Source organism: Colias croceus, chromosome 13 (genome assembly GCF_905220415.1).
Source record: "Colias croceus chromosome 13, ilColCroc2.1".
NCBI classification, from domain to species: Eukaryota; Metazoa; Arthropoda; class Insecta; order Lepidoptera; family Pieridae; genus Colias; species Colias croceus.
In genome coordinates this window covers 10,529,250-10,541,284 of record NC_059549.1, presented here as the reverse complement: position 1 = coordinate 10,541,284, position 12,035 = coordinate 10,529,250, and the positions used below count along the sequence as shown (strand labels likewise).

Genomic DNA, 12,035 nt, shown 5'->3' with positions numbered 1-12,035 from the left:
CTGGGTCAATCTGAACAAGCATCTGGTTAAGTACCTATATTAAAAATAATCTGGCTAAATTTTAATTACTTAGAAATTTTCATTGAAAGCTGGTACTATTTATGTTTTAGAATCCATATAGTAGAAGACTACATTTACTTTTGTGTATTCGCTTTGCTTTTGTGTATTTACCTCCTTCTATTTAATTTTCTGGGGAGTTTGCGTTAAATACTTACCTACTTAGTTTAGATGTCTGTTGATTCCACTGGGACGGGCCTAACGGGCAGTCCATAACTTTATGTAAGTATAGGTACTGTATAAACTAATAAATAAAGATTTGATTTGATTATTCCCGATACCTATTTAATTTGATTTGAGATGTATCGATGTATTTGCTGATTCATGATAAAACCAGATAAAACATTAGGAGAGTGTACCTAGAGAGAAAGGAAGGGGGTTGACGGGTATATTACCTAAAATAAAATAAAACACAGGACATTCAATAAAATATTTATTCAATACTGAGAATATAATAATTGTCTATCTTATAGCTAAAATTACTTGGATGAATTTTGTGCAATCTCAATATGCATCAGATTTGGCAAGATCCATACCTCAGAGATCCATACCGACCGACATTATTCACCTTTTGGTACCTAATTTCTATTTCTGATTCTAATTTAATTAAAAACTACTTGATGGATATTTTTCGAATTATTAGCGAAGCACGTAATTCACTAACGTATGAAAATAAATACCTATTGAAGAGAAATCATTAATTCTACACAAATCAAAAGCTTAAATTTTCGGTAAACTTAAAAATGTACAGAGCTGCAAGCATTTTACTGTTTCATATAAAGATTTTTTCATTTTTCATAATTTGTTGATTTGTAAATAAATATAAACAAAACGCATGATACCACTACAATAATAACTATTTTGTAGATATATTTTCATGATATTTATAATTAGGTTATATTGCACATTGATATTATCAGATCCATGGAATGTTGCTACATCGGATACCATCTACACAATTAATTATTATTTCTTTGTACAGAATATAAATGGCCCTATTTCATTACATTTAACAACATTACCCTTAGATCCCACATTAAATTCTAATTTAACCTATATTAGACGGATACTATAACAAGTGATAACTGCGTTAAAAACAACCGACTTCAAACTTGCACTTGCAAAATTTACAAATACCTACAGACAAAAATGCTCATAAAATAAAAACTACTGGGCCTATCCGAATAAAATTTTTATGCGACCAATTCGACACCATCCCGCATCGAACAAAAAAAGAATCACGTAAATCGGTTCAGAAACCTCGGAGTAATCGGTGTACATACATAAAAAAAAAAAAAAAAAAAAATATACCGGCCGAATTGATAACCTCCTCCTTTTTTTTGAAGTCGGTTAAAAATACCGTCGAACACTCTAAAATACCTAGTAGGGGTCCCAACAACTACTTAAAAGTGGAAAAATAAAGACATTTTTTTATTGCAAATGCAGTTAAAATAGATTTATAGATAACAAAATAGACTTTATGACTGTAGTTATTACGGTGCAATGTTTTTGGTAAAATAACTAATAGTCAGAAAACCAGGAAAAGGTATGCCTAGCAATACAAACCCACAACCAATCCATTATTTTAGTTTTTAGTACAATTCCACAGACAAATTAAAAGCAGAGACAATGAAACACAAGCTCACACAAATTTAAAAATTAACAGCACCAAAATTCGTCAGAGGAGATCTAATACAACAAACGATTTTAGAAATATTTTTTTTTCATCTCTTTTTATATTAATATCCACTACACGATTATAACAAGAATATACAATTATAATTTACACATTTATATATAATTTAATCTATTAGGAAAACATATAAGGGTACGGAGGTCAACTACCATTTTACATAAATGTTGCCAGCATTTAAACATTTATTATTTATACACATTTTACACAAAAAATACTCAAAATATAAAAAGCTTACCTTAAAACTAAAAAATTAACTTAATCACATCAAACCACGATCAATTTTAAATTGACATCTAATTACAACAGAAATAAATATTTATACACAAAGTATAAGAAGATACAAGAAAGAATAGTACTAATTTGATTTGGCATTAACGTTATTACAGTTCAAAATTATTGCATATTATTTGAAATTTAGTAAATCCGATAAAAGATAATATTCACAAAAGAAACATTGACATTTTCTATGAACTTGTATTTTAAACTAAACACAGTTGCAAAAAAGATACTTAAAAAATTCAAAAGTCCCCATAGAACATATTTTTATTTTTTACACGCTTTTTTTCTTTTTGGCCACATTACTTTTCTATATTTATGTACTTTTCTATAAACTTACATGTAAGTATTATATATTTTTATGTGGGACGTTTATGAAGTTTTAAGTGACGAAGTGCGACTCAACATTGTGGAATGTTAAAGTCAAGAAATCAAGAATATTATTTTCTACAAAAATATTAATGTGATGCATGTTTTGTAAATTTACATTATATAATTTTAATTAACATTAAAGAATGAACATTTTTTTAATATTTTTAAATTTTAAAATCAATTTGAAATCTAATACATAGGTATACACATACAGACCTGTTTTATGATAGAGTATAGACCTTATATATTTTTATTCCTCGAAAATTATCTACTAAATTTCAAAAATTAATCATGTTATGTTTATATTATTTACGCGTTATATACCTAAACCAATTGTTTGAATAAACTTTGTAAAATCGAACTAAACCAAAAATAAAATTTAGAGCATGGAAATATAAGTATTTCTGGCCTTATTAAGTTTTAATTTCTTCACACGACACTCGAAAACATCACAATATAAACCCAAACCACACTTTTTTATCCATTTTAAGAATGTTTCATTTTAAGAATTGGCGTCAATTTCCAACAAGATTTTTTATTTTTGGTACACTAATATGAATACTTACTTTCTTAAAACCTACTTATTTGGCGTATGCGTTGAAATAAAAAAAAAAGCTATAAAAATCATAAAAGTCACAATATTTAAAAATTAAATATTATATTGCCATAATTATCTAAGACGACGAAAAAAAAAGAATTATAATATTATTTTTCAACATTTTGTAACTTCCAAACTAAAGCAACGTACGTTATTTTGTTAAGAATTATTCTATTATTTACAATTTATTTCTCTCGAAATGAACTACTAACGTTAATTTGCAGCTTCTTGACAGTTACAACTATGAAACATGCAAACACACATTTTTATTTGGTAGATAACGAGTTTAATCTAAAACGATTACAATTTCCAACATTAAGTGCCAATTATTACGTAATAATAATGGATATATAAATTTGACACGAAGTTATAGATTTTCATCAAATTTATGTGCGTTATTTTTTTGTTAAATTTTGTGTGGTGTTGCTAGACCAATGAAATGGTATCTTAGTTAGATATGTAAATAATTTTAATATCAACATCAATTTAATAACTGGGTACCTACAAGATTTTTTTTAAATTTTATTATGAATACAGTAACGTTTTGTAGATTTACGTCCAATGGTATTCATGTACCTATATAATGTATTATATTCAAACAACAAGTGATAACTGCGTTAAAAACAACCGACTTCAAACTTGCACTTGCAAAATTTACAAATACCTACAGACAAAAATGCTCATAAAATAAAAACTACTGGGCCTATCCGAATAAAATTTTTATGGGACCAATTCGACACCATCCCGCATCGAACAAAAAAAGAATCACGTAAATCGGTTCAGAAACCTCGGAGTAATCGGTGTACATACATAAAAAAAAAAAAATATACCGACCGAATTGATAACCTCCTCCTTTTTTTTGAAGTCGGTTAAAAAATTAACAGTTTACTTCTGCAAAAAAAAACATGTTTTTTAAGTAAAACTACATTGATCACTTCACCACACTCCAACAAAATATGTTGAAAGTTAAATTGACAATATGAAACACTAAACGCCGCTCAAAGCTCGCCGTGTTGTTCTTCATTTTCCGATTTTTCCAGAACCGGTTTTATAGTCTCTAATAATTTGGCAAGCGCTTGTTCCGTCTGTAAAGGAAATAATTTAATTACAAATAAAATTTATAAACTATTTATGCATTATCAGAAGAAGACGTTCGTGCTCTTTAGAAAAGTCTGCCCAATAGACGCGTCGGCAGAGTTTTACTAAAGACTAAGATTGAGCGTGATCGTGAGCTTAGTTTATTGTTTGATGAACATGTAGATATTTTAGCCTAGAAAAAAATATTGTGTACGCTTATTAATACTTTACCAGAGCAGCTTTGCGAATTAAATGTTGCCCGGTCAATGTGGACGTTGCACGGTAGAGAGAAATGACTGTATGTGTGTTATATATAAGTGTAAATTCTGCGTAAGCAATAAACGCAGCGTGTGCCGCATGAGCTGCGCCGACCACTGGGCCGCGCTGCTGGTGGGGCAGCCGGTGGGGCAGCTGAGGGGTAGCTGAGGGGGCAGCTCGTGGGGCAGCTGGGGGGCAGCTGGTGAAGCAGCTATGGGGCAGCTGGCGGGGCAGTTGATGGGGCAGCTGGGGGGGGCAGCTGATGGGGCAGCTGAGGGGGCAGCCGGTGGGGCAGCTGAGGGGGCAGCTCGTGGGGCAGCTGGGGGGCAGCTGGTGAAGCAGCTATGGGGCAGCTGGCGGGGCAGTTGATGGGGCAGCTGGGGGGGCAGCTGATGGGGCAGCTGAGGGGGCAGCCGGTGGGGCAGCTGAGGGGGCAGCTAGTGGGGCAGCTGGTGGGGCAGCTGAGGGGGCAGCTCGTGGGGCAGCTGGGGGGCAGCTGGTGGGGCAGCTATGGGGCAGCTGGCGGGGCAGTTGATGGGGCAGCTGGGTGGGGCAGCTGATGGGGCAGCTGAGGGGGCAGCCGGTGGGGCAGCTGAGGGGGCAGCTAGTGGGGCAGCTAGTGGGGCAGCTGGTGGAGCAGCCAGTGGGGCAGCTGAGGGGGCAGCTAGTGGGGCAGCTAGTGTGGCAGCTGGTGGAGCAGCCAGTGGGGCAGCTGAGGGGGCAGCTAGTGGGGCAGCTGATTGGGCAACTGATGGGGCAGCTGATGGGGCAGCCGGTGGGAAGCTGAGGGGGCAGCTAGTGGGGCAGCTGGTGGAGGCAGCTGATTGGGCAACTGATGGGGCAGCCGGTGGGAAGCTGAGGGGGCAGCTAGTGGGGCAGCTGAAGGGGCAGCTGATGGGGCAACTGATGGGGCAGCCAGTGGGGCAGCTGAGGGGGCAGCTAGTGGGGCAGCTGGTGGAGCAGCCAGTGGGGCAGCTGAGGGGGCAGCTAGTGGGGCAGCTGGTGGAGCAGCTGAGGGGGCAGCTAGTGGGGCAGCTGATTGGGCAGCTAGTGGGGCAGCAGCTGGGGCAGCCAGTGGGGCAGCCAGTGGGACAGCTAGTGGGGCAGCTAGTGGGGCAGCTGGTGGGGCAGCTAGTGGGGCAGCTAGTGGGGCAGCAGCTGGGGCAGCCAGTGGGGCAGCTGGTGGGGCAGCTGAGGGGGCAGCTGGTGGGGCAGCTGGCGCTACATCACCTGAGCAAGATGCGCGACGGTGGTGGCGAGCGCGTCCCGCCAGGCGAGCAGCTGGCGGCGCTGGCGCAGCGTGTGCCGCGCGAGCTGCGCCGACCACTGCGCCGCCGCTGCCGACCGCGCGCCGCTCAGCCTGACAGACACACAAACGTAAATAACATTTAGTACAAACTTAGTGAAGACAACTTTGGTTGAAACTAGTGATGTAACGATACATGATTTTGTCGATACGGTACCGATATTTGTAGTAAAAAATCGTCGATACCGATACCGATGGCTTGGTAGAAAAATAAATAGTGAATTATGCATAAAAGTTACCAACATTTAACAGAAACTCAACTGTAAATCGTATTCTTTTAATTTTTTTTCTAACCCCGATAAAGAAGTTTCACTTCAAAACATTTATTTTAGTATTATTATTTTACAACGTCAGTTAAACTTTAAGCAATACACATACAATCAGTAATCAAAGTTTACTGTTAATAGAGTTTTTCCAGAAAACAAAGTGCCCGCGCGCGGGTGAGCTTCCACATCGTTCATGGGCGCGGTTGTTTTAATTGTTCGATTTCGATATCGGTTTTATAATCAGCGATACCGATACATTGGTATCGGTATCGTGACATCCCTAGTTGAAACAAAAAAAAATGCAATAAAAATGTATATTTCCTTGAATAAATAAAAAAATAATAATAATATGTAATCCTGCATTTCAAACTTATCATGACACTTAAATAAACAGTCTATTTTTCTAAAATCATCAATCCTACCACAATCCAAACTTATTTATAAAACAAAGCACCCCCCGTGTTAGTTCAATAATTATTATTAATTTATTTTCTCCAACTTATAACTCAAGCACAAATCCTCCACTCACTTGGTTTGCAGCTCCTCCATATCAATCTCCGTCTTATAGAAATACAATTGCGTATACAGTAGCGCGTTGAGTAGCAACAGTAGCAACAATGCTATTAGCAGCCATCTTGGCGCTCGACTCGTGGTTGGTGGTGCTACTGCTACCGGCGCGGGGCACAGGGGTGGTGATACTGTCAAAATATATTTATAAACATTAAAGTATAAAAAACTAGACTCACAATGATACTCAAAAACTGTCCGAAGCAATACTCTGCCTACACCTGCATTAGGCAGAGTTTACAAAGCATATGTCAATGATCAAAACGATGATTTAAATTAAAATTATCACTGTACATTGCAAACGATTCAATATGTATTGACGGCTTTATAATAATCTATAGTTAGATAATATGACATAAAAATAAATTACCGTATATTTCCTCACACTTTACTGGATGCAGCGTATAAAGTAAACACATAAAATATCAAAATAAAGTACATTAATTACAAGTGGTTGACAGCAATTTACAAGTTCACGTGTTAACACAGTAGTGTGTCAGTCTGTCAGCGTATTTGTTTTTTTAAGTACGTGTAACGGGTATGTACATATCTTCTAAGTGTCAAAGTAAGTGAGTCAGTGTATCTACCAATATACGTGTGCGTATAATAAATTTCATTTTTTTTCCTTTTTTGTTAGTTCGATTCCCGGACGAAGCAAGTAAATTTTCGAAAATCTTTGAATGCAGTTCTATTTCTTTTTAAAAATAAGGGAATGTTTCCATTCCGCAAAATTATAAATCCCGCTATCTTCAGTATTTCAAGTCCTTTCCCTCCAGGGCCCATGAAAAATTTCCACCCTGTATATGTATATGTGTACTAGTATACATATATGTGTGTCTGTATTGCCGCACGTGTGTGTATGTGTTTGTTTGTATGTGCGTGCATACCGTCGTGCCTGCGCCGTCTGCGCGCACGTGCTGCGGGCGCGGCGGGCGCGAGCTGCGCGCGCAACTGGCTCTCTAGCAAACGGCTGAACTCCTCCATGCCGCTCATCGTGTTCTTTTCCAGGAATGCTGCAATTTTAAAATTAGTTTTATCATTGTATGACTTATGGCTAATAGACTTACCTAATATACAGGATGTCCCACTATTGGTATACTAAGCGCAAAGAGACTTGTAGTTTAGCATACACTGATCACGTAAAAAATGCTTAAAGAACAAAAATTACGAAAAAAAATTTTTTGCTAAATTTTTCCTGAAAATCCATGTTTTCTTCTCTAGCTTCGCGCAGCTGGCATATACCGCTTCGCTAATGTGAGCATTTTGTCTATGAAAACATAATCTTAAACGATAGCTCACGTGCTGGTGATAAAGTTGGGCGGGTTGCTTGTTATGGGTATACACCTATGTGATATAACTATATAGTTTTAAGAATTCATCTATTTGAAAAAAAATGCGTCTGGAATTTTATAAGTATTTTTTACGAACACAGCGTATGCAAAACTATAACCTCCTTTGACCTTAGTATACCAACAGTGGGACACCCTGTATACAGAATCGACCATAATAAGCAAGCCTATAAGCGTTGAAGATATTTAGTGTCGTGGTCATCTTATAGAGACCGATATTAGTAAAAGTAAAGAAATTAACAATTTTAACAATAATTTATCTAATATACGACCATTTTTGTTGTGATTTTTTGATACAATTGCAAAAAGTCGCGTCACCTTTTGGCTTTTAGCTTTTATAAATGATTTGAAACTTGCGAAAGACCATAAACATAACGAATTATAGCGAGAGGCGCTTACAACCACGTAACAAAAATCCCAAAAAATCTAAAAAATGCTACAAATTTTTTGCAAAATCGACCAAAAAAAAAAATTCAAAATCCATACCTTTAACCATAGGCCACATGCTCTTCTTATAATTAACCCATCCGTATATAGTAAGCCGTGTGGTCGTATCGTGGACTCGCTCGAAGCAATAATGCGCTTCCACACTGAAATAGTCCGCGTATGGGATGCCCGAGTTCTCACTTGAGATGTTTATCGAGTAGAGATAGCCGGGTTTGGAGCATTTGTTCATTATCTGTGGCGGGGAAAATAAAATTTGATATATTGTGCTATTAAGAATAGGATCGACTGAGCGTTATATGAGTGAAGTCATAGTTTGTTCGACCATCGAACAAATATTTTATGTTAAACATTTATTACTTACTATCTATAGTTACATTACATATTACCGCGTAAATCATATATAATTACTAGCTTTTCGCCCGCGGCTTCGCCCGCGTTTTCAAAGAAAAAACCCGCATAGTTCCCGTTCCCGAGGGATTTCCGGGATATAAACCTAGCCTATCTCTCAAGTTGGATCGAACTGCACATGGTGTGCGAATTTTATTATAATCGGTTAAGTGGTTTGGGAGTCCATTGAGGACAAAAATTGTGACACGAGATTTATATATATTAAGAAAGATTGTCAGCAGCAATTAAAGTGTTCCCAGTTGTCCTTTATCATATAATTATTAGCGGCATTAAGCGCGACCTATATACTGTCCACTATCGATTTAATACGTAAACCGTACATAGTTGTAAATTCATACTAAAAGAGCGGTGCTAACAAATAATAATAATGTACGCCAAATTCATCATTAATGGTTATTTATTACTCGTTTGTCAGAGAAAAAACAATAAATAATTTTACAGACAGATTTGCCAAAATTTTATTTAAAAATGAATGTGGTAAAGTGTATAGTGTGCACTAAAGTGTAATGTACTAGTAACAACAGAAAACTTTATTTGTTACAACGTCTCTTTAAATATGAGTTATAAGTACAGAAATATTTCCCAACATTTTTAAACCAACAAGTGATAACTGCGTTAAAAACAACCGACTTCAAACTTGCACTTGCAAAATTCACAAATACCTACAGACAAAAATGCTCATAAAATAAAAACTACTGGGCCTATCCGAATAAAATTTTTATGGGACCAATTCGACACCATCCCGCATCGAACAAAAAAAGAATCACGTAAATCGGTTCAGAAACCTCGGAGTAATCGGTGTACATACATAAAAAAAAAAAACATACCGGCCGAATTGATAACCTCCTCCTTTTTTTTGAAGTCGGTTAAAAAGAAAATTGCAGTAGTACGCACTATAATAAAGTGTAAGTGCACTAAAGTGTAGTGTACGCACCTGGGTCTCACTAACGTGCACTTCCTTAGGCCCTATAGGGCCCGACGTGAGTCCCAGCGTGTAGCTCACTTGCCGGCACTTGACTCCGCCCGCCGGTTGCCATGGTGACTGGAATAACAAAAAAAAAAAAAAAAATAAAAATTCTTTATTGACAATAGTTTTACATTTTGAAATACTGTGAAGTCTCTGACTCCCAAACTAGGTAAAAACCTGTATGTCAGGAGCCAGATAAACAATATAATTGTGAAAAAACAATATAATTGCGAAAAAGTACAGAATATAATACTTTTGATATTTTCTATTTCAAAGTTAACAAAACACACTTGTCGTTTAGATCTTCCCTGACCTATTTTTCGCTAATTCTTTCACTATCTATGCAGTGATGTAACTATTGGTGACTCAAGGCATCAATCAAAACTATTTTCGACAGTTACATAATATTATATGCATTTTTGTTTTGCTACCGCTAGGCTATGTTAGCGAGTTGACAGAAAATTTTTAACAGACACAAACATAAAATAGGAAGAACTCCGTCATATAAGTTAAAGTCATAAATAAACTATCTCATTTTAATTCATTTAACGATACTTAGTGCAATAAATTGATCTACAACCTAAACGTGAATCTAACCACAAATCAAACTAAAACATTTATTTGTTCAATTAGACTTCTTATAGAGGTAAAAGCACTTTTGAATCGCCATAACATTTTTAACATTTATCACCGATTCCGAAAGCTGTATCTATGGAGAACCGGCAAGAAACTCCATGGTTGCTCTTTTAAAATAATCTATACTTAATATTATAAAGTTGAAGAGTTTGTTTGTTTGTTTGAACGCGCTAATCTCGGGAACTACTGGTCCGATTTGAAAAATTCTTTCAGTGTTAGATAGCTCATTTATCGAGAAAGGCTATAGGCTATATATCATCACGCTACGACCAACAGGAGTGGAGCCACGGGGGTGAAACCGCGCGGAGCAGCTAGTATCAGATAAAGCCAAATTGTAAAGAAGAGAAGAAGAAGAAGAAGAGCAGCTAGTCCAATATAAAAAGCCCGTACCTGCACATAATCAGTGGCCCCCCTGGCCGCCAGCAGTTCCAAGTTGAGCTGGGAGTTGGTGAAGACCATGGTGAACAGCTGGTCGATGTTGAACGGGAACACCTCCTTCAGCAGCACCTTGCCCGTGTGCGGTGATGTGCACTTGTGTTCTTCACCGCTGGTGAAGAAAATTTTAAAGATTTTACCACCTAGACTTGTTATTAATATTGAAAGTGTAAAAAAATTGGATTGTTAAGGTTGAACAATGCTTCGTGTATTCGCGTGTATTATTGTGTGAGCGTGTGCGTATGTGTGTGTTAACGTGCGTGCGTGCGTGTGCGTGCTTGCGTGCGTGCGTGTGCGTGCGTGTGCGTGCTTGCGTGCGTGCGTGTGCGTGCTTGCGTGCGTGCGTGTGCGTGCTTGCGTGCGTATACATATATTTGACAGGATCGTTGTTAGCGATTGGGTAAACATTTGCGTGCACGTATGTGTGTATGTGTGTGTGTGTAGTAAATAGTCTGTGAAGGCTCGTGTGCATATGCACACACGTTATGTGTATTTTGTTAGAGCTGTGTCTTGTGTATAATTTACAGTTAGTATGTATTGGGCGAGTAAATAGTCAAGTAATACCAATATTCAGGTCTGTCTGCTTATACAGAGCCTCTCATTAAGCACGGCTCGAATTTTGGCGGCCAGTGTTGGCCATTACTTTATCAAAAATATATTTATAGGCCGCACGTTTGTGGGTTCATGTGTGTGTATCCGTCCGTATATTTTCGTGTTCCCGTTTTTAGGGGTTATTTTACGCGTGTCTCTTCATACGTGTATAAATTTTTTGTGTATGTGTGTGTATATACCTGTTCCGGTCGGGTTCACTCTCGCTGGTATCGGACATGTCGGTGGGCAGCGCGTCGCCGTCAGCATCGCCGTTCGTCACTTGAACAACGACACACAATTTATTAACATCATCTCTTATAGTACTTTCTTGTGTTTGATCTTACGCGAGTATTAAATAAATTAACATTTCGGCACAATTTTCACGCACGGCACGATCTGATTCCATACTAAGCTTTCGCTTGTGTTATGGAAACCAGATGGCTGATAAACATACATATACATATTATAATTTTAAATAAATACTTATATAGATAGTTAACACCCAGACACAGAAAAAACATCTATGTTCATCACACAAATATTTGCCCCGGGTGGGAATCGAACCCACGACCAGTGGCTTGAAAGACAGGGTCACTATCAACCAAGTCAACCGGCAAGTCAAAGTAAGTATTAAACAATTAGAAATTAAAGGTTTAAAACCCGTTTTATTCATTTAACACTTTACAGTCTCCACGTGACCACGGTCGCCATAAAGTGTTCGAAACGCCT

The 12,035-nt window shown here is 37.5% G+C and overlaps 1 protein-coding gene across 3 annotated transcripts in view; it reads right to left on the bottom strand.

Moving 5' to 3' along the window:
* Window positions 1–3,831: 3,831 nt before the first annotated feature.
* Window positions 3,832–12,035, bottom strand: part of LOC123696669 (protein Aster-B-like) — a 29,202-nt gene continuing 20,998 nt past the window's right edge. For 2 of the 3 annotated variants that reach the window (XM_045643014.1, XM_045643015.1), the window contains exons 10-17: window positions 11,507–11,585; window positions 10,671–10,827; window positions 9,612–9,719; window positions 8,309–8,501; window positions 7,361–7,486; window positions 6,436–6,604; window positions 5,565–5,694; window positions 3,832–4,084 (exon numbers count right to left, since the gene is read on the bottom strand). In XM_045643014.1, the coding sequence (XP_045498970.1) occupies window positions 3,998–4,084; window positions 5,565–5,694; window positions 6,436–6,604; window positions 7,361–7,486; window positions 8,309–8,501; window positions 9,612–9,719; window positions 10,671–10,827; window positions 11,507–11,585 (1,049 nt within the window). In that variant the 3' untranslated portion in view covers window positions 3,832–3,997. Of the gene's footprint in view, window positions 4,085–5,564; window positions 5,695–6,435; window positions 6,605–6,647; window positions 6,865–7,360; window positions 7,487–8,308; window positions 8,502–9,611; window positions 9,720–10,670; window positions 10,828–11,506; window positions 11,586–12,035 lie in introns of those variants that run through there. The other variant, XM_045643017.1, reaches the window with a different exon arrangement.